The sequence below is a fragment of the Amphiprion ocellaris genome, chromosome 14 (assembly GCF_022539595.1).
Source record: "Amphiprion ocellaris isolate individual 3 ecotype Okinawa chromosome 14, ASM2253959v1, whole genome shotgun sequence".
NCBI classification, from domain to species: domain Eukaryota; kingdom Metazoa; phylum Chordata; class Actinopteri; family Pomacentridae; genus Amphiprion; species Amphiprion ocellaris.
The window spans coordinates 16,586,278-16,608,409 of record NC_072779.1 but is presented as its reverse complement, the minus strand read 5'-3'; the positions used below and the strand labels follow the sequence as shown (position 1 = coordinate 16,608,409).

Below are 22,132 nucleotides of genomic sequence, written 5' to 3'. Positions count from 1 at the left end.
AAATGAGGTTATTGAAAGTAATAAACTGCTTGATGTCAGTGGGCAGCGCACACCTCTTCTACTATTGCAGTTTACTGTCCACACTGCATGAAGAGGCTGGAAACATGTGGTGCATATAAACTCTGCCTTGGCTGCAGAAATGACAGGTATTTACACCGCTGCTTCAAAAACTGTTGCTCAGAGTGATTTCCACAACCTTTTTTTAGAATATTGTCCAAATGTCAAGTTGTACTGTACACTGTAACCCAGACTTGTCCAGCTTCCAAAGCATTTGGAACTGTTATTAAAATAACATTTGCCCGTAACATAGGTTCAAGATGTGTTTTAAAACCATCTTTACAAGACAGTCTTCCTCTTCATGTTCACATAGAAAGATTGTGCTTCCTATTAAATGCAACAGGATATTGTCAATAGGTGTACCTTCTTCAAATTGTTGAAGAAACCTGTTATTCTCAGCTGAACTGCATTGCATAAGAATGAGGAACCTCTGACAAGGTCAAATTCTGCGTTATAGCACTTAGTTGTGTGTCCACACTTCATGCTACGTTGCATTATAGTGACTAAAGTAAATTAGTGGGAAGTAATTCAAGGAAAATTGGAAAGATTCAAAATTTGACATTTATTTCTTTGCAATATGTTCTCTTTGTAGGATTGCACAGTGGCTCAGTGGTTAGCACTTTTGCCTTGCAGCTAGATGATCACATCCTGGCCTTCTTGGGATCTTGCTGCATGGAGTTTGCATGTTCTCCCTGTGCATGCATGGGTTTTTTCCAAGTTCCTCGGCTTCCTCCCACAGTCCAAAAACATGTTCAGATTAATTGGTAACTCTAAACTTTCCATAGGTGTGAATGCAAGTGTGATTGTTTGTCTGTATATGTGGCCCTGTGACAGACTGGTGACCTGTCCATTGTGTCCCCTGTCTTCACCCTAAGTCAGCTGGGATGGACTCCAGCCCCCCTGTGACCCTAATGAGGATTCAGCAGTGTATAGATAATGGATGGATGTTCTCTTTGTGTCTTAGCTTCTTCGCTTGGTTCTGTCCTGTATGTGTTGCTGTAATTCAGTTTGTCCACTAAGTGGTGGTAGAGCTCCGTTCACGAGGGCTGTTTCACATCCCAGAGACTAATTATGAACACAAGTAGAGTCATTTATCAAGACATTTGCTCCTCTTTGCATGTCATTTTATTGGTCTCTGTGAGGCCTCTGTATGCAGGTTACATTTTGAACTTATCATGATTTTGTCAGAATTCATTCAACTTGTTCAACTATAACCAGTCAAATGTAAAAAGGTTAAAGAAAAAACAAAACAACGACACAACAGGTTGGATAATTGTTCCCTTAGCCCTGAGAATGTGAATAATAATTGCCAGTGAATCTGTGTGATATAATGATTTAAGCTTTATGCAGGAGCCATAGATATTCAGACAGCAGAATCTCATGACATTACTGTTTGCACTTCAGTTGTAGTTTTCAGCTGTACTGGGTTATTACACCAGAATAAATAATGTTGCATACTACAGGATTCTAAGCCGATATTTACTAAACAGCTTTTAAAGATGACTGAACAAAGGATGGCTTTCTTGTAGAGAATGTCACTACAGTGTGAAGTGAGTGATAAGTGACTATTGAGTGTTCCAGCTCACATAATCAGTACTAATGTGACAACAGGAAAGCTGTCACCCACATTTTCAACACTTTGGTGTGATGACAGACTATTGCTGCTGAAGAGTGATGTGCATTACCTTAGCTTAAATAACTTGCATTGTTTAAAAAAAGGTAAATCCTAAGGAAAAATGATGTGATGAATAACTTCCCACATTGTTTTTTATACTGTATGCTGATCAATAAGCCACAGTGAAGTTTGAAATGACTTGTAATCAGCTCTTTGGTTGTTTATTATATTGACACACACAAAGCACAAAGGCTTTATTTTCATCTCAAAATGTAGAGGGAAAAAAAGTGTTGTTGTTCCGACTCCAAATGCACTTCTCTTTTATTGAAGATTCAACAATCATAATAGAAAAAAAGGCATTGTTATGTTAAACTGACCCCACTTAGGTAAGACAAATGATAGTGATCAGACAATAAAACTCCACCACTGGGGTGAGAAATAACAGTCAAGAGGTCTTCAGCAAATTACAGAAACCCAGTAAAACATTTTACAGTAAAGCATTAAAGATGTACCCACCTGACCCAGGTCAGCCTACTGTTTTGGTTACAAAGACTATCATGTGTACATTATTAATATTACTGAGTACTTTTGTTATTAGTATATTTTAAAATAGTTTCATGATGAAACTGCCCAAAGTATGTCATCATTTTCTAATATATGACACCACAACCAATTTTATTTCAATCAGCACAGTTAAACTCTGTTCTTGTGTAACAATATTACCGAGTCACGTGATCACCAAACAGATAAGTAGTGAATTACAGTGTATATACAGTGCAGTTTAAGTCCCTTTTAAGGACAAAATTTTAGCTCCTTATTACCAAAAGTCATCTGTTCTTTACTTGTACTGGTGCATAGTAAGAATTTTGACCAACCACATATTTTGCTGTAATCAGATACAGTTGTGAACCAAAGTTTACCTACATTTGTAAAGACCATGTATATAACAGCAATCTTGAGTTTACAGTGACTCCTATAATTCTGATGGAATTATTGAAACACAGAAGTCTTTGTCACATAAAACAAGCATACATGTATGGTTCAGTAATCTGGACGGATGATAACATCTGCTGGGTCACACATATACATACAGCAACTTGAATTACCTGTTTTGGTGATATAGAACATTTGTTTTTTCATTTCTTCTTAGTGGAATGGCCTCTTTGTTTCTCTTGAGTGATAACAACTGGCTATAGCTGTTGACTCCTTTGAGCCTCTTTAAATAAAGCCCATTTGATACACTCATCACACTTCTCTGCTAACACTACAGTGGGAAAGTCTGAGGAGTCAGCACAGATCTGAGAAAGCAAATAAGTGACTTGAACAAATCACAAAAGTCACTTGGACCCATTTTAAAGCAGCTACAGATCCTAAAATCAAGTATATAGTGCATGCTACAGTTGTGCCACTGCCCTGATCAAGAAATACCCACAAAGAGATATTTAGTCTGGATGGTTAAGAGACAACTAAGAATCACCAAATAGCAGGTCTGCAGTAAATTAGAAGCTGCTGGAACACAGGAGTCAGCGTCCACAGTCAGATGTGTCACCAGTGTCTGAGTTGGAATGGATTACATTAGATTATACAGGCGTACCTACTAAAGTTAGCATTTCAGATTAGGATCATGTAAACTGTTCCACATGAAATACAAATTAAGTGGAAGGAATCTGTGAACAAGCAGAACTTCTCTAAAATAACAAGGGTCTAAATCATAAGCATTTGCAGGAACAGGCAGCCCTGCTGTCTTCACTCCTGCATGGGAGGCTGGACCGAGTCCTGCTTTGGCCATGCACATCCCCATGTAAACATCATCCATGGGAAGAATGCTGATGGTGTGGGACATGCTGTATATGACATGAGCTGTGTAGCCGGACAACAGGAAACCTCCACCACCACAGTAAGGAGGGTAGAATTCTGACTCCTGCACCTGAACTGGAATATAATATTTACTGCCTGGTGATCGAATGGGCCCCACATACTGGATCAGATGTCCCGTAAAGAGGTGTTTACCCCCATCATTGTCCTTCAGGTTTTTTAGATATGCAACCATATTGTCTGTGTGGCCAAGAACATCATCATCACCGTTCATCAGGAAGCGAACATGTGGACAGTTTCTGTCCATCCATTCTAGGAAGAGGATTTGCTTCAAGGTGAGGTTGTAGAATGTGTCACTGAAGTCCCATTGGAGGATGTCGTTGTTCTCACGCTGCTCCAGTTTGAGGAGTTTGTTCAGTCTTTTCTTTTCATAACCATCACCTGTCGTTCCTGAGATGAAGATCCTTCGGATCCACACACCATTCTGCAATCTCTCTTTAGCCCAGGTTTTACGCAGCACCTCTCGACGGTCGTAGTTTACAGGAGAGCTTTTAATGACCAGTAGAAGAAAGATATCTGCAGATCCATCAGCTCCTCCACATTTGTCAGGAACATCCAGTATCATGGGAAAATGTCGACAGTGGCGATAGTAGAGAAAGTCTTGTATATGATGAGGAAGTGAGCTGAAGCCAGGGACGATGGCAGCAGATATGTTTTGTTGACATTTTGTCCAGGAGTATTCATGAGTGGAACTTCTGGTTGGTGACTTGGGTTGAATGACAGATTTTCTCACATCTGCTTTAGGGAGGATGTGTTTGTAGTCAGTCAGATCTTCAGATAACCAAAAACAAACCACCAAGACAAGAACTCCCAACACCAAGGGAGTGGCAATGGAGACATTCTTCTTTGAAATGCTGCAATAAAAAAGACAGTTTATTCATCAGAAATAATATTTCTAAGAGTAGTATTACAGCATTTAGAGTTTAAGTTAGATGAACATAAGCAAGAAGTACAGATTTCATTTATAGCAAGTGACAAAGCATTTTGTGCAACTTTAGTAATTCATTAAAAATCAGTGATCAGTTTGGTTTATTCAGGCACCCAAAGACAAAATTAGTGAATCAATTGAAACAAATACTGTTTGGTACATTTATTTTCAATATTTACAATGGTGTTAGTCTATTGAGGGAAAACTGCTATGGTTCTATAGTGAGGACAAATGAAAGTTGTGTGTAACATTACAGACTGCTGGCTGGTCCTTTTTGATTTATGCAAATACATTGGCTCAGGAGACCAAATATAAAGCATTACATTTCTTATATTATAAGCAATACCTATACCTCTTTGAGTGTTTACCCTTAAAATTCTGTTCCATATTATTAGTCATCTGAGATGGAGAAATTAAGAAATAACTGCATGCTTTGTCAGCATATATTTTGAATAAATTCAAGTACACAAAAGTGATCTAAGCGGGAATCCTAATAACTCAGGTCACACCTTGATTTTTTCTCCAAGGTTCAAAACCTTTGTTCTGAGTGAAATGTCTCAACAACTATTGGACAGATTATTTAAAAAAAAAAAAAAAAACATCCAGGATTTCCTCTGCCAATGCCTGCACCATGGACTTTTTGACCATTTATTATTTCTTTAAATGTTTTTTAAAATACAATGGACAAAACTTGGTCAAGTCCAGGGTCTAGTCTGGCCTGTGTCATTCAACATCAACTCTTCCGTTAAGAAAAACTCACTTTTCTTGTTTTGTAGCATTCAGTACAGTTTGAAGCAGTGATACATTGCATTAATGCATGTGTGACATGAATTAGTATTATCATACTGTACTGTCAAATAAGGGATGAAAAACTATCAAGAAACATCACTATTAACCGTCAAATACACAAAGAAAGGACTCATTTTAACACAGTGTCAGCTGTTCTTCTCATCTTCACTGACCAAAGTAGAAGTTTTCCGATAACTGAGTTGAGGAAAAAAAATCTGGATTGTCAGCATTAGACGAAGTTGATTAACAATATGAATGCTGTCATTTAACATTACGCAAATACTTTATTAACCAGACACAATACAGGAGAGTGAGCTGCATTAGTTTAGATTATCTTTTGTGTTTCATAAATCGTGGCAAAATTCTGGGAAAAAAACAAAACAAGCAAAAATGACAATAATAACAATAATACTAACAAAAAAACATATAATTGTTCCAGCAAATATACAGAATTTAGACCAGAAATCTTGTGTTCACTGGGAGGTTAATGTTTTTCACATCAAAAACAAAATAATATATCTAGAACTTATCTATAATATTCACAGAAATTCATTTAGCAGTAATTACCTGAGCATGTTGGTAGATCAGTGAGTTGGTGAGTTTCTCTCTGTTCATCCACAAACAATGTGGTCACAGTGACAGTAGTTCAGGTAGCTACGGGTAATGTAAAGGTTCCTTTAGCATCACCTTTTGCTGCCCTGAGTTTAGCCTTTCAGGCAACCAAAGGCAGAAAACACTCTCCCAAAACGCTCTGTGTGCGCTCACCTTGGGTTCACAATCCTCCACAACCCGTAACAAACACACACACCCTCAAAAATTTTTTTAGTTCACTGAAACTTGGAATAGTAAAAACCCAATTTTAGAAAACTGAAACTAATATTTACAAGTAGTTATGAGATTAATTATAATGAAATTAATATACAATAAATGTTTTTATCAGGAGTCAAGCACATATTTATGCGCATGACATAAATGTGCACATTTAAGTCTGGGATGTCTATACGGCTATGAGTCAGTTGCCTTCACAAAAAGTTGTTCAGACTCAGATTATGATTTGTAAATCATTCCTTAAACTTTGGATGCATCTTATTTATCAATGACCAGTTAAAACTATTAAAAAAAAATACATACTTCTCAAGAACTTTATATATTCAGTCATTAATAGCTGTTTGCTATTATTTGTGTTGCAGTTGGAAAGTTTGGCATTAGACTCAATAAACAGGAAACCAAGTAAAAGTCCAAAATTACTTTCTTTAATGCAACAGCTGAAGGTCTTACACTGGTGGTCAATTTATGTGGCAAGTAAATCCAACTAAGCAGCACATGGAAAAAATATCCAGGGACAGGCAAAAGTTGTAAGAGGAGTTATCCAAATGAGGAGTTACCCAAACCGGAAAACCCAAGAAAACACTAGGAATCTACATTTAACACTTGAAAACACAAGGAAAGGAAACCTAAAGATGGATGGAAAGCTCAACTACGAGATTACAGAAAAAGTACTCGGTCAACAGGTTGGCAAAACCTGTAAGGCGGCTCAGATGGCGACTGAAGGTTGGTCAGGCAGGTGAGAATTGACAGGAGGCGTGCAGATGGAGGTAGTAGGCTGAGTCATGGTGGGAGTCAGTTACCAAGGAGACTGAAGGAATGTCGGCTGACTCAGTTCTGTCTGCCAAATTTGACAGAGGAGCAGGGAAACGTCAGCTGAAAAAGCATTTGTGCCAGCTCATAGCTTGATGTTAAGTCGTCCCAGGAACAGACTCAGTGGTACCTGACCACCCACTTTATTCACTGTATTTGTTCACTAATCAGATAGGGCTATCGAAGAAATGATGTTAAAGTAAGCTCCGAAGCTATTTGGCCTCTGGCCTCTTATAAGACAGTGCATCTGGGGAGTCGAACATTAAACACCACCATTGGCGATAAGCATATCCGTGATGTTGATGTGAATTTCACGAGAATGAAATGTGGGGCCATGTTTTACTTCAGCAGCATTTTCCGTTGTTATGGGGTTGGGACATCTTTGCAACTTGGGGTTCCCTAGATGTACTGTTCTATGGCTTCTCTTTGTGCAATTTCTCTTTTTTTCAATTTGCAGATTTTTCAGTTTTTTCTTTTAGTTCTTAGGATGAATTTTGTTGTGTTATTGTTGGTTAAGGAGTAGTAGGCAATAAATTATTATCAGTGCTGCCATGTTTATCATTGTTTGGGAACCAGCGGTCAAATACCAAATATTGTAGCTGTAGATGAAATGTCCTGCCCGTTGGCCTAATGACCACATTTTCAATTTTGCAGGGGGCTCTGTGGTGTTTTTATTTGAATGACTTTTTTAGAAGCAGGCAGGGAACAGGTAATCCTCCTTCATCCATGTTTCTATCTCAATTAACAATCTCCTCCAAAAGGATGCTCAGCTCCTCCAAGCACAAGTCAGTGGCACTGAGAGTGCAACATCCACTATGAACAGGGTCACACTGCACCGCTGAGTGGGAGAAGGCAGTGCTTGTGTAGAGGATGGGAAAAAGCCTCTATTAAAAGTATCATAGAAAAACTGACACACCCCCTTAAAAAAAAAAAAACACAATAATACATTGTTGTAGAGCTATTTTATTAATTGTTTTTCAATCAGATTTGAATGTCAAAAGGTCACTGTCATAACCTTTTTGTGACAGTAGGTGTCACCCAAGTGCCAGGACCAGTAAGGGAAACACCACTGAAGTACTGTCACGTAAGTGGCAGAATAAAATGACGCTTGCAGCGGTCACACACAGATAATTGCGTGTGTTCCTTACTGCTCCACAGGTACGTAGAACGTGATGTTAAATCACTTAAATATGAGCCAGTATTTCACTTCGAGTTTGTTTAAACATCTCGGTTTACTGGTGTACAAATTAAGTGTTTGAGGACGGAGTTTGACCATGGTTTGTGTACAAGGTATATTCCGAGCTAGCCATTAGCTTACAGTGACCACGATGTGTGTCTGAGTTAGCCGTTAGCCACGACGTCACAATGTGTGGAAATGTTGTGTTGGTTTATGAATACTGTGAGATAAATGATTTACAAAGTAACACTAACAAAACCTGATGTAATGCTGAAGCACCCGTTCTGTCTTTTGTTGCCTTGTTACTAGTTGTATGTGAAAATAGAGTAGGTTTGTATGATGTTTGTCGCGCTGTAGTGCATGAATGGCAGCCGCCTTGTGATTTTGCAGTGGTCTTGCAATTGTTGCATTTTCTGTAAGAACCGTGTGAGATGAGTTCATAGGTTAATGTTAATTAATGTTTATGTGGATGAGATGTACATGGTGTGGCATAAATATGTTTCAGATGACTAGAAATGACCATGGATTTGAAATTAAGTGTCTTAGAAATGTGTTTTGGCCACGTAAGTGGCAGAATAAAATGGCACTTGCAGCAGTCACACACAGATAATTGTGTCTGTTCCTTACTGCTCCACATTTTCTGAGAATTGTGAAGCAACAACGCTACCGGCCCAGGCACCCCTAGGCTGGAGGCCGGTAACACTTGCAGCTGCTTTTCTGCATCAGCTCATAGGACGAACTATTTGTATTTCATTCAAAGATTTCTGAAATACAATAATAGGTTAAAAAGAAAACGAGATTCACCAGCACATGCAAGAAATTGTGCAGAAACCAGGGTCAATCTCAGCCATGGTGTTTTCTACAACTGACATAAAGAAGGTGAACGTTTAACATTGTTTTCAAGTGAAATAATGCCTCAGAATCTGTAACACAAGCTTCAGCTCCTCAGATGTTCCTCAGATTCTTTGATTTTTTGAATTCAGCCAATCCAACCAACCAGGTTTGTGGGTTGTCTGCTTCATAACATGCTGCTGTTACAAAGTAACTTCCTATAAAGGCTCAGTAAAGTATTATTCTATTCTGTTCAAGAGTTACAATGACATCAAGAAGCATCTGTTGAAACTTTGCTTCGCCTGTCTGGATATATGTTTCTAATTGTCAGTAAACCTCATAAAAAGACCAAAAATGACAACGAACTGAACATTTTAAGAATATTTCTGAGAACCCAAATCTTTAAACAGTGGCATGAACAAAATAATGAAATTACATGGAAATTCAAACAAGCATTTGGTCCTCTTTGAAACAGTTGGTACAGATACAGTGATATGCTTAAACAACACCACATCAATTTGCTTTTTAGATATCGTTTTACATCAAAAATATCAGTAGATGCACTATTCTAATGTGGAAAAAGTAAGTACCTCCGAGGCTAGTATTGCCAGAAATAACTACGGTACTGTTTTGCATAATAGTTCCCCGGACAGCAGCTAGCACAAATGTTTCACCGCTGTTCCAGAAAAAATTTCTCCAGTTTCCTGATGTTTGGAGGTTTTCTTGAATGTACTGCATATTTCAACTTCCACAATGTTTCAATGGAATTCACATCTGGAATTTATCTAATCCCTTCCATAATCCTCTAATTTTCAGATGCATCAGGGATGACAGCAGCCTTGAAACAACTGCCATGTAAAAGCACATTCAAGAACTTGGGAGAGCTTCACAAGGACTGAGGCTGAAATCCGTGCTTCAAAGACCAGGAGACACAGACGTGTTTAGGTAAGGAGCTGCAACTGTTGCATTAATAATATCAAGCCACTCCCGAACCAAAGACAACATCAGAAGATCTATAGAGAGCCACAGTATCTGAAGTGTACTCTCTGTGTAAATCTCTAAGAGAGATAAATACATCTACAAATACAGATTATACATTTTCTAATTCATCATGACTTCCAGCTCAGTTTTGCATTTTGTCATTTTATTGCTCCCTGTAAAGCCTCAGCAGGGGAAGTTTTGAGTCTGAGACCACGATTTTGTCAAAAGTTCTTAAACATTTGATGCAACACAATGAATAGGTCAAGAGTGCTTTTAAAAATGTCTTTAAAAGAATTATTTATAACCAGCAACAACCAGCTGCTTGTTGTTGTTTGACACTTAAAAGTCTAATTTAATCTGTGAAAAATATCTTTACAAACACAATGGGTCCGTTTCACGAAGCAGGTTCAACAAACTGAGTGTAACCCTGAACTCTGAGTTGATCTACTCTGAGATAGGAAACTGTGAGTTTTGGGTTTCAGAACGGCTGATTTGAGTTGGTTTAATCAACTCGGAGTAGTTTCACCCGGAGTTAAGCGCATAACACAACTCTGAAAAGCCGGTATCAATGGAGCGCCGATTCGACGAGTCACCATGGCAACGGGGAGGCGGAGGACTACACCGCTTGAATTGGAAATCTTAATGCGCTTCTATAGCGAGTTTGAACACGTTTTTAGAAAGAAGTGCAACACCTGCAGCTGCAAAAGAGAGGGAGATGGCGTGGGAGAACATTGCTGCCTGGGTCAATGCGTAAGTTTAAATCACAATAATATTACAGGGGAAAACTGTTTGAATGGTAGCCTATCAAGTTATTTTATTTAGGTGCAATCCTGCGGGGGAGAAGTGCACGTGGCAGCAGCTTAAAATGAAATATAAAAATCATTGTTCAAACAGATAAGACGTCAGCACAATCTCATGGACGTACCTCATTTTGATCATGTTTTACATTGTAAAGTAGCCTAAATATTAGGTGGCTGTTTGACTGTGCAGTGGTTTTATCCCACACACAGCCTAAATGTCTGCATCCAGATCATGTTCTGTTAAATAATTAAGCCTATTTAAACTAACAAAGACTTCTACTCAGCCAACAAAATATATATACACACAGACAGACAGAGAGAGAGAGAGAGATTTTTTTTTAAAGCATGTTCATACAAATATTCATTTCTCTTTTGTGTCTTTTTTCTTCTTTTAGCCCAACAGATTCTGATGGTGCTATCTGCCTGGTGGAGCCCCTTCACACCACAACAGACCTTGTAACTGTAAGTAGACAATACTCCAAAGATTTTGCCAAATGGTAGTTTAAGTCCACTGAAACATATCACTCATCTAGGATGAAGAGGATGAAACTGTATCTGCTGCCTTTACAGAGAGGGATCCAGAAAGGCATACAGAGGTATGTTACTGATAGTTCTCTTCCCATTCACATTTCTTAACATTCTGGTGGAATATAGAGTGTGATATTTAGCCTACACTGAAGTATTGCACATTCTCATCCTTTTTAACAGAGCATGGCTGGGCAGCAGCAGGATGGTCCCTCAACTTCCACTGCACAGACTGACACAGTGAGATGGATGTTCAGTAAAAACCAGAGGTTCAGTCCATGGAATTCATGTGCAACTGTATAATTTAATGTCCTCTGTGTATTCCCAGTTATCAGTAAAACAGATTTACAAACTGCACTTGCTGACAAAAATCCAAAAAACAGATAAAGAAACGCAATATTTGGACCACCAGATTAGGATGGCAGATCTGGAAATTGAAATACTGGAGCACAAGTTAGAGGTGGATGCAGGTCACAGGTGAATTATGTTAACTATTGGAACATTAACTAAACTAGCTCTTTTATTTGTAGGAAATAAAGAAGACCAAATGAAATGTGTATCATGTGTTTATTTCACTGCTGTGGTGGTGATGATGGTGACTTAAACTCTGCAGTGATTATTGCATATAGTGTCTCTGACTGCTCTGTTGTCCTGGATAGCTGGCAGGTGGATGGGGTCATCATCTGGGTCTTCATTTTGTAGGGCAGAGTGTTGCTCTCCTCTAATAGTGGTAATATTATGAAGAACAACACATGCCACAATAATATCACAGGCCCTCTCAGGGGTCACCCTGAGGGGACGGGCTTTCAGCAGGCCTATGGTATTCTCCACCCAGGCTCTCGTCCTGCAGTGAGCCCAGTTGAAGTTCTGTTGGGGGCCTGGTTCAGGGTCAGGGTATGAGGTCATCAGCCTGGGTTGGCATGGTAACCCCTGTCACCCAGCAGAAGGCCATCAAACTCTCCTGTAATGCATAGGACGGATGAGGTTGTGGATGTAGATTATGGACCGTGACGTGAAACGGTACCGCTCAAAAAGAAAGTTGTCCGGAAATGCGAGAACATCTATGCGCGGTCTGATAACAATCTCCTGACGAATATTTAATTCTCTGTGCAGTAATGCTGCTCCTTCATCCACTGGATCGTTAATAAAAGGACATGACATTTACAGACGGCAGAACTAGGCTTCGCAAAAACTCGCCTGCTGACTGAATGAATGAGGAACTCAAATAGTGTGTGTGACTGAAAGAGGGCGGAGACAGAGAGAAACTCAAGGTTTACTGAGAAAAACCTGGTCCCGACCAGGTTAGATTCATAGTCTGTTACTACGGTAACTGACCGAGAGCCTAAGTTACCCCTCTGTCTCTGGTTTGAGTTACTTCCCTTTGTGAAATGGAAAACTCTGAGTTTCCCTCATTTCAAGGTTAACAAACTCAGAGTTTTCACTAAACCTGCTTCGTGAAACGGACCCAGGTCATGATTGATTCTTACTGTTTTTGAAAATATCGTTTTTTACACTGTTCTTTAACCACTGCAAACAACTTATGTAACCAAAGAATCAAGGGATGTTGTTTGGTTTGAAAACTGAACTGAAAACAAATACTGCATTTAGTTCTGTATTAAGGATCAAGTTTAGATGTTAGGAAAAAGAAAGGCCTTTGAACTGGAGACTACTGAGTTGTAACGGGTTCCTCTTGAACAACTTTTTTGAGGCTGTGTCACAAACTTTCATCAGCATTTTCTACAGTTAAAAAGAGAAGTCCACAGTTCACAAGTATCTTACCACACTGTTCTTTATACTCTATGTAGCCTGAGAAGCCACAAAAAGTTCGTAGAAGTGAAATTACATATCGTCTGCTCTTTAATTGTTTATCACACAGTCTACACACAGATGTATTTCTATTTTATTCAAAATCAACAATCCCAAAAGACAAAAACCCTGCGGTCCACCTCATTTCTCTATTTTGAGCCTCCTCATTGGTATCCTGCAAATCAAAAAGTATTTGGTGGTTGCTTTAATGATGAGAGAGGTCACTTTGCAGCCATATTAATGTCACTGCTTTAAATGTGATGTTGTGAAACGACATAAAAATATTTTGACTTTTTAAGCAGATCAGACTTTTACATTGAAGTAATATCCAGCTGAGATGGAGTTTAGGATTTAGCTGCAAATGATTTAACTGTAGCTGATGACCCTGTGTTACAGATCATTTTTGTCATGTTGTGTTGTATGTGTCTGTTATGTTTCATTGTGTGCATAATGCATGAACCTTGGAGATGCTCGTATGGCTCCTGAAGCTGCTTGATCCTGCAGGTATTTCTTAAACTCAGAGGAAAGACTCCTACAAACAGCTGGGCATTCACTGTAACTTCGAAATCAGGGTTTCAGCAATTAAAATTGACTCACAGTATCAGTTTTAGAGTGGCCAATGGGATTCCTCCACTCCCATCCTCAGAGTTGAGGATTTAGACACTTAGAAAAGAGAAGAAGGGCTGCTATTTAAAATAGGTTCCAGCTTCGTAGTAACCCACATCTGATAGTGACTGAATAACCAGAGGGGTGTACTATCAAACAAGTTTAACACAGCCAGGCTTTTTTGTTTTTGTTTTAGCTGGTTTAACAAAGCCTAAAACCCCAATCAGAGATAATCTGTATCATGATGGGGGTTATCGACTTTCTTTTTTGACCCAGGCTATCTTTACCTCAGACACGCTTCTTGGTGGAAAATGGTTAAGTATTTATTTTTCCAGCTTATTTCTAACTAGACAGCTGCACATTTTACAACTCTTAAACTTCATATATTTAAACACAATGCTCAGTGGTGGCCAGTGTTCTTTTCTAAGCTGTGATCTGTTGGGGTGGCACTGAGGAGAACACTCGGAGGCTGGACAGGCTTGCGAAGAAGGCTGGTTCTGTGCTTGGTAGGAGTTTGGACTCGCTGAGGACTGTGGTTGACAGACGCATACACAGGACAGTGCAGTCCATCCTGAACAACAGCCATCTTCTGTACAGCATCCTGGCTGGACAGAGGAGCAGCTACAGTGAGGACTGAAGGGTACAGGAAATCTTATGTCCCTATGGCCATCATGCACTTTAGCACTTCGGTCAAGGGCAGTGACTCATGACCTGATCTGCTGGCTGCTGAACTTCAGTGACTCAATTCAACTGTGAAATAAACAATTACCCTGGGCCCACCAGGACCCATGCCCCACAGTGCCCCTATATATATACCTTAGTTCTACTTTTCACATTGCACCTTGTACTTTATAACACTATTTTACTGTGTTCTGTACTCTCATAACGTTCTATTTTTTGCAAATACCAGTAACTTGGACCTTATTGTAAATAGTAAATTTATTTTTTTTTTTTTGCATATTTCTGTAAATACCAGCGTTTTAGGCACCTTATTGCTTTTTCTTCAACCAGCACAATTTGCATGGCTATTACATATTCTTTTGTACATTGTTTCTTACCTATCTGTATGTAACGTGTGAGCTACTGTATACCTTAAATTTCCCAGTTTATAGTAATAATTTCACTTTTTGTGAAAAATGTTCAGTTCAAACAGTGTGTAACTGTGAGAGAAGACAGAAACACCTCTTAACATTTCCATTACCATCAGACAGTTGACCATTGCAAGTGTACGTTTGGGTTTGACTTGGAAATAGTACACACCAAGAAGTGTTGTCATGTGAAATTCTTATCTGAGGTTTATTACTCCGCCAAGGAACGGCAGAGTTATGTGACGATTGGCGTACGTTTGTCTGTCTGTCTGTGCACAACATTGCTCAAAACGGACAAACGGATTTGGATGAAATTTTCAGGAAAGGTTGGAAATGACACGAGGACCAGTTGATTAGATTTTGGCAGTGATGCGGCTTGTAGTCTGGATTCATGGATTTGTTAAAGATTTCTGTATCATTGCGAGGCAGTGGCATGGCGTCACTGTAACTATGACAACAAGTGACATCATCAAGGCTACATCAACTGCCTGCTGACAATGACATCATTGCGATCCTACTACAAGTCGATCATTGTGGACTTATCAGGACTTACCCGTCAGAAATGATACATGGAACAATTGATTAAATGGGGGTGTTTCTGAGTCCCATCAATTCCCGCTGCCCGCTAAATATTTAGGTCACACTATTCGGTATCTGTACATAACGTACACATGCATAACACACGCCTATGGTCAGTGCAAGGTCATTTTGTTTGTGGGCACATCTATATTAAATGGCCACATTCTACAGTGCCGTGATTTCTGCCAACAAATTTTTCAAGATTTCAGCCGTTGGAAATGATACGACTGAGCAGCCTTGGTGGAGAACTGCGCTCTCTGAGTGCTTTTCTTGTTGTTCTTGTTTTATGCAGTTGGGTGAGAAATTACCAGAATGTACCTGAGAGGTTCATGAAAAGTCAGAGAAGGGACATCACATCTGTTCTATGAATGTGATGGATCCTGTTGTAGCAGGTCAGGTGGCAGCAGTGTAACTGGCATCACATGAAATATCTTTGTTCACCGTGGATTTGAGGTGTGTTTGTATCATGTTTGCAGCAAACCGACTCATCTCTTCCTCACAATTCATGTCATTGAGTTTCTTGACGAAAATAAAAACAAAAAAACAAATCATAGAGGTTCGTGAGAGAATGTTTTACAGTAATCAAATGATTAAAATGAAATTGTTTTCTAGCCAAATTAAAATATTGTATTTTTTTAAACACTTATCTGTACATATCACTGTCTTACCACAAAACATTGATTTTGTGTAGTATTAATAAAGTTCAATCACAAAGTAAGTAATCTGGCAGAACATAAAAATGTATTTGGTGCAGAACTAAATATGATACTAAATATAGCCTTTGAGCTGATTGTCCGTGTCTCTCGACTGATCTATCGTAAAAGATGGAACTGTGTGAGAAACGGAGGACGAAGTCTGGTTCAGAAATTATTGTCTTTGAGACGTCAGTTAGAAAACATCTTAAGAAAAATCTGCCTGGTACGGTTCTACTGCCAACTTTGTGTCATCAAGGTGGAGTTAAGAAATAACAAAGGGAGGTGGATGATGTTGTCAACATGACATCCTGGACTAAATGAGGACAGTCAGTGTGGAGAAAAAAAAAAAAAGTATTTGCCCCCTTCTGAAATTCTTTTTTTTTCTGAATATTTCCCTCACTTAAATGTTTAAGACCATCAGATCATTGACAGTGACACATGCCTTGACTGGTTTCCTGTCTTCCTATCCTCAATTCTTCACTTTGGAACACTCACTGCCTGTTTCTGCTGCTGCAACACCTGGACTTTGCAGAAGCCATCTGGTCCACCTACCTGCTGCGACCCTCACCAACGCTGCTGCATTCCTCCCTTCATTCTCCACTCTGCACCTACCCAATCCCAATCTATTAGTTAAGTTTTGCCTTCAATGCTGTGAAAGAAACAGGACAATCAGTGAGAAGCCAAAAGATGAAAAACCAGATGTACAGCAGTAATCACAACCTACATAAAACAATCTCAGCTATGTGTCAGTGTGCTCCGTCTTCCTGATTGGCTGAAACGGAGGAGAGTGTGATGTCATAGAAGTCTGTACATTATCTGTACTTACTTGAACTTCTGTTGCTGTGCACATATTGTCTGTGAAGGAACAGAGGGATCCTCATCACTGCATTGATCTACCAACATGTGCGGGTAATTACTATTAAATTAAATGAATTAACATGAGGTTTGATTGTTTGCTGCATAATTTTGTGAATTTAGTTACTCGTACAGACAGCCGGATATAAGTTTGATGCTGACAACCTTTATTCTCTTTTTGTTTCTTCACTTACAAAATGTAAGATTAAATTATTGTTTATATTATAAACTTACATTTTCAATTCTTTGAATTCTAGTGACATTATGATGAGTTTCACAACAATTCATGAAAAAAAGTTTGCCAAAAATAATAATGCTTATTAAAAGACATTGTTCTTGTTTAATGTCGGCCTTGCATAAAGGTAGATAAAAGTACTGATATTGTCAGTCAGCTTTGTCTAAAATTGATGATCCAGTTGGATTTTTGTCCACATGGAAGATTGAAGACATATCTATTGTTGTTAGTAATACAGTGTATTTAATATTTTACACATGATCTTAATTAAATGACAGTATGTTAAGTTCAACCCCACAGAGCATTTTGCCTTAGGCGATAAATTGCTTTGAACACAATGTTCTGTTCATACCCTCCTATTAGGCTTATTTCACAGATGGAAATAAAGCAAAACACATTTCTTCAGATTTATCTGAATGAGACCACCTTTAGTTATTTTATTTAAATACAAGTACCTGATCATGCTTTACTATTTCATCTCAGATTATATTTTATATGCGATATATACAAGAATGCCTACAAATTTTGAAATGTTACTTATGATGTATAGTACACTGTGCAAAAACAGAATGCTTTGTATTTGGTCTAGTAGATGTAGTGTATCTACACTTGCATAAGGTAAAGTAAACTAAAGACTTCAATTTCCATTTCCATGCAGAAAAAATACTGTTCGTTAATCTATGCAGACAGCAGCCTGTGATATTACACACAATTTTAATTTTTCTTCTCTATAAAACATGCAGTGTTCCTCCATAGGCCAACGGCATTGTAATTCAAAAAATGAAATAAACAGTCTTTGGTTTAATGAAAGGTAATTCAAGGCTTGAGAAACCAGAATAAACCAAACTGACCACTGATTTTCAAAGGCTTCATTTTTCTTCAAACTATCCTGTTTTTTTACTGCAAAACATGAGTTTCTTATTGACAGTTTAGTCTTATCTAACATAAACTGTAAAAGCTGTAATACTAGTGTTTAGGATGTTCTGTCTCATGACAATTTTTAGGTTTTTATTTTTTTTCTCATTGCAGCCTTTCAAAGAAGCATATCTCCATTGCCACTTCCTTAGTGTTGGGAGTTCTTGTCTTGGTGGGTTATTTTTGGTTTTCTGAAGACCTGACCGGCTACAAACCCATCCTCCCTCAAGAAGATGAGAATAAGTCTGTCATTCAACCAAAGCCAGAACATGAAATTACTGCTAATAATTACTCCTGGCCAAAATGTCAACAAAACACATCAGCTGCTATCATCCCTGGCTTCAGCTCACTTCCTCATCATATACAAGACTTTCTCTACTATCGCCACTGTCGACATTTTCCCATGATACTGGATGTTCCTGACAAATGTGGAGGAGCTGATGGATCTGCAGAAGTCTTTCTTCTACTGGTCATTAAAAGCTCTCCTGTGAACTACAACCGTCGAGAGGTGCTGCGTAAAACCTGGGCTAAAGAGAGATTGCAGAATGGTGTGTGGATCCGAAGACTCTTCATCTCAGGAACCATGGGTGTTGGTGTAGAGAAAAAGAAACTCAACAAACTCCTCGAACTGGAGCAACGTGAGTACAATGACGTCCTCCAATGGGACTTCAATGACACATTCTTCAACCTTACTTTGAAGCAAGTCCTCTTCCTGGAATGGATGGACAGAAACTGTCCAAACGTTCGCTTCCTGATGAACAGTGAAGATGATGTTTTTGCCAACACAGACAAAATGGTTGCATATCTAAAATCCCTGAAGGACAATGATGGAAGCAAACACCTCTTTACTGGCTATCTGATTGAGAATAGGGGACCACATCGAATACCAGATAACAAGCATTATGTTCCAGTTCAGGTTCAAGAGACAGACACATACCCTCCTTATTTAGGTGGTGGAGGCTTCCTGTTGTCAGGCTACTCTGCTACGGTCATGTACAAAATGTCCCACTCCATCATGCTTCATCCCATTGATAATGTCTACATGGCAATGTGCCTCGAGAAAGCAGAACTTCGTCCTACATGCCACACAGGGGTTAAGATAGCAGGACAACGCAAGTCCCGACAATATTGATCCATGAGAAGCTTGTTAGTTTAAATCACAGGCTCAGCTATTAAACTACAACTTCCCCAAAACTCTGTGCTTAAGGGGGACATTGAAATAAATGCCACTGTATGTATAAATCATCAACTATCTGTTTAATGATCGTGTGACTCAAAGTGTAACTGTGGTGATTGTGATGAATTGGTTGTGGTGTCATGTATTTGAAAAGGATTATATATTCTGGGAAGTTATAGTGCTACAGGGTTTTTATGTTTAAAGTCTTTATCATTATCAGTATGGCACACATTATTGTTTTTGGGAACAGAAGGCTCAGCTGGGTGAGGTGGGAATACCTTTAATGTTTTACTGCAAAATGTTGCGTGTATATTTGTAAAATGCTTATAAAATACTGCGGAACAATCGTGTAGCTAGCATAGGGTCCAATGCTAGAGCCGTCTGGTGATCGAATCTTACATTAGAGAACTAATATCTTCTGAAAGTAATTGTACTCTAAGGATTATAGTGAGGTGCTGATTACTGGTTTTTGTAATGTACCTCTATTGGATACATCAATAAATGTTTTCAGCTCACGTTTAACTTTCTGCGTATCAAGTAGAAATCCATTAAATTAATGCATATTTATCATTTTGATTGAAGTATTTTCAAAGCTTTGTGTGTGGTATGAACATGTCACTTTGCAGTAATTTAATTGGGTCTTGTTTCTGTCACTGTTGTAAAGTTTGATTTGCTGAAGGCATCTTGATTGTTTTTTTTTATCACTGAAACAATGGAACATGATCATTTGATCGTTATCACGTGTTATTCAGGTAGAGTCTATATAACATGGAGCTTTGCGCGAGTTCATACATTATGGAGCTAAAACAGAGACAGTATAGGTTGCCATTGAAAAAAAAAAGGTTTGTCGTTGAAAAAAAGAATTTGTCATTGAAATTTAAATTCTTCATGCCTATGATTTCAGAGACAAATAATTTTTTTGCACTCAAAGAAACATATGACAGTGTTTCCTCTACATTCATTCAGCAGCGGCCGCCTGTCATTCCTAAATCCTAGCCCCCGCCCCTTCAAATTTCTTTTTTTTTTTTTTTTTCTTATTGTCACAAATCCACCACCGCCACATGTCTCAACCTTCACAGCAGGTTCTGCACTGTGTCGGGTACTCGCAAGTACGAAGATAAACTACAGATAACTATCTTGCTCAGTATCTTGGGGGGGGGACAAGACGGGAAAAACAGGCTGGAGACTGAAGCAGGGCTGGTGACAATCCGGGAGGAGAACTGAATCTATGTTGGGAAAATCCAGGAGGGGTGAAAACAGAGTCCAAAGGTGGGGAAGCAGAGTCAATGTGGAAACTGAATCTAGGAGGGAAACAGAATCTATGGTCCAACGGGGAATGAGTGAATGAGCAGGGTTTAAATAGTGGAGGTGTAATTGCAGACAGGTGAGGTCAATGGGCTGATCAGTGCAGGTGATTCACATAACTAATCAGGAGTGCAGGCAGGTGAGTGAGACAGGCAGAAAGGCCGAGACCAACAGGTGCAGACAGAGGGAGCCAGAGGTACCAGACAATGAGAGAGAGGAAACATGGGACGAGGGAGAGAGATGACAAACAGAGGGAGCCAAAGGGAGACGGATCAAAACAGATAGACACATACAAAGAGAACAGGAGGAAGAAGGAGACCAAGAGGGAGAATGAAGGAGAGAAATACAAAAGAGACAGATGACAAAGAAAGGAAGAAGAAGGGAGAAGGAAGAAAAAAGGAGGAAGGAGAAAGAAGGGCAGTGGCTAGAGCAGGATCATAACAACAACAGCATTCTGCAGCACCATGCAGTACCCTCTGGTATGTTCCTAGTTGGTCAGAGGTTCAGCCTACAGCAAGATGATGACCCAGAACAAAAGTCTAAGCTATGTCAGAACTACCTTAGGAAAAAAAAAGAACAAGATGGTAAACTTGAAAACATGGAGTGGCAGCACAGTCTCCAGACTTAAACCCCATCTAGCTGGTTTGGGATGAACTGGACAGAAGAGTGAAAGTAAAGCAACCTACAAGTGCCACACATTTATGGGAACTTCTGCAACACAGTTGGGAACCTGGCTTCCTCCCACAATCCAAAAACATGCTGAGATTTATTGGTGATTATAAATTGTCTGTACATGTGAGTGTGATTGTTTGTCTCTATGTGTAGCCCTGTGATAGACTGGTGACCTGTCCAGGGTTTCCCCTGCCTTCACCCTAAGTCAACTGGGATAGACTCCAGCCCTCCTGCAACCCTACAAAAGATTAAGAGGTGTATAGATAATGGATTGATGGATAACAACCTTTGAATATGTGTGTGTTAAAAGCTTAAAAGCTTTAGTAGAAAATGTGTTTCAAACAATCTTATAAGAAGGAAAATGTCACTGACAGCACACTGGTAAAGTGACTAGTTACAGTGAGTCCAGCTGAACTACTTGGGGTGGGGTGCTGCCTCGATACCAGTAGACAGTCGTTCGAACTGAATAGAGGCTGTCCGGCTGAAGACTAATCAACTCACCAACAAGATTTGGCTCAGTCCTACCAGACTGTGGCAAACAGACTCAGAAATTAAAGGTGGTCCTTAAGCAGTGGGAGGAGGTAGATGAATATTTCAACATTGCAAAACCTGGACTTGTTACTGGGAGCTCAGGACTGTAGCTGGAGCTGATTGCTTATGCTTGGACCAAAGCACTTGGTCATCAGGAACCTGGGGCATAGGTTTAGGCTGGTAAGTGAAGCCTGTGCAGAGATAGGTAAGGAGAAATCTGAGGGAAGCAGGACATCTGAGGAGTTGAGACAATAGCCACTGAGGGGGTCTGAGAACAGAAACTGGAATATCCCTAGAACTATATTCACTATGAAACAAGAGTTAGTCAAAATAAAACAACAGAGAGTGGCTGGAAACATGAGTGACTGCATGAGTCTATGTTCTGGCCGAGCAGAGAGGGCGCAGCAGAGTATTAGAAACACACTGAACAATCTTGCTGGATTGCAGCAGCT

General features: G+C 39.3%; 2 protein-coding genes and 1 long non-coding RNA gene across 3 annotated transcripts; 2 read left to right on the top strand and 1 right to left on the bottom strand.

Moving 5' to 3' along the window:
• Window positions 1-3,275: 3,275 nt before the first annotated feature.
• Window positions 3,276-5,839, bottom strand: LOC111584703 (N-acetyllactosaminide beta-1,3-N-acetylglucosaminyltransferase 3-like). The gene is made up of 2 exons (XM_035940861.2): window positions 5,832-5,839; window positions 3,276-4,401 (listed from the first exon to the last, which is right to left on the bottom strand). The coding sequence occupies exons 1-2, from the start codon at window positions 5,837-5,839 to the stop codon at window positions 3,276-3,278; spliced, it is 1,134 nt and encodes a 377-aa protein (XP_035796754.2).
• A 2,141-nt stretch (window positions 5,840-7,980) lies between these two features.
• Window positions 7,981-11,773, top strand: LOC111584681 (uncharacterized). The gene is made up of 5 exons (XR_002747746.3): window positions 7,981-8,060; window positions 9,727-9,855; window positions 11,087-11,153; window positions 11,225-11,287; window positions 11,400-11,773. It is a non-coding gene; the product is annotated as an uncharacterized LOC111584681 (long non-coding RNA).
• A 5,029-nt stretch (window positions 11,774-16,802) lies between these two features.
• On the top strand, window positions 16,803-19,694 carry LOC111584710 (N-acetyllactosaminide beta-1,3-N-acetylglucosaminyltransferase 3-like). The gene is made up of 2 exons (XM_035940875.2): window positions 16,803-16,899; window positions 18,110-19,694. Exons 1-2 carry the CDS (start codon window positions 16,892-16,894, stop codon window positions 19,125-19,127), a joined length of 1,026 nt encoding a protein of 341 aa, XP_035796768.2. The 5' UTR covers window positions 16,803-16,891; the 3' UTR covers window positions 19,128-19,694.
• Window positions 19,695-22,132: the final 2,438 nt, after the last annotated feature.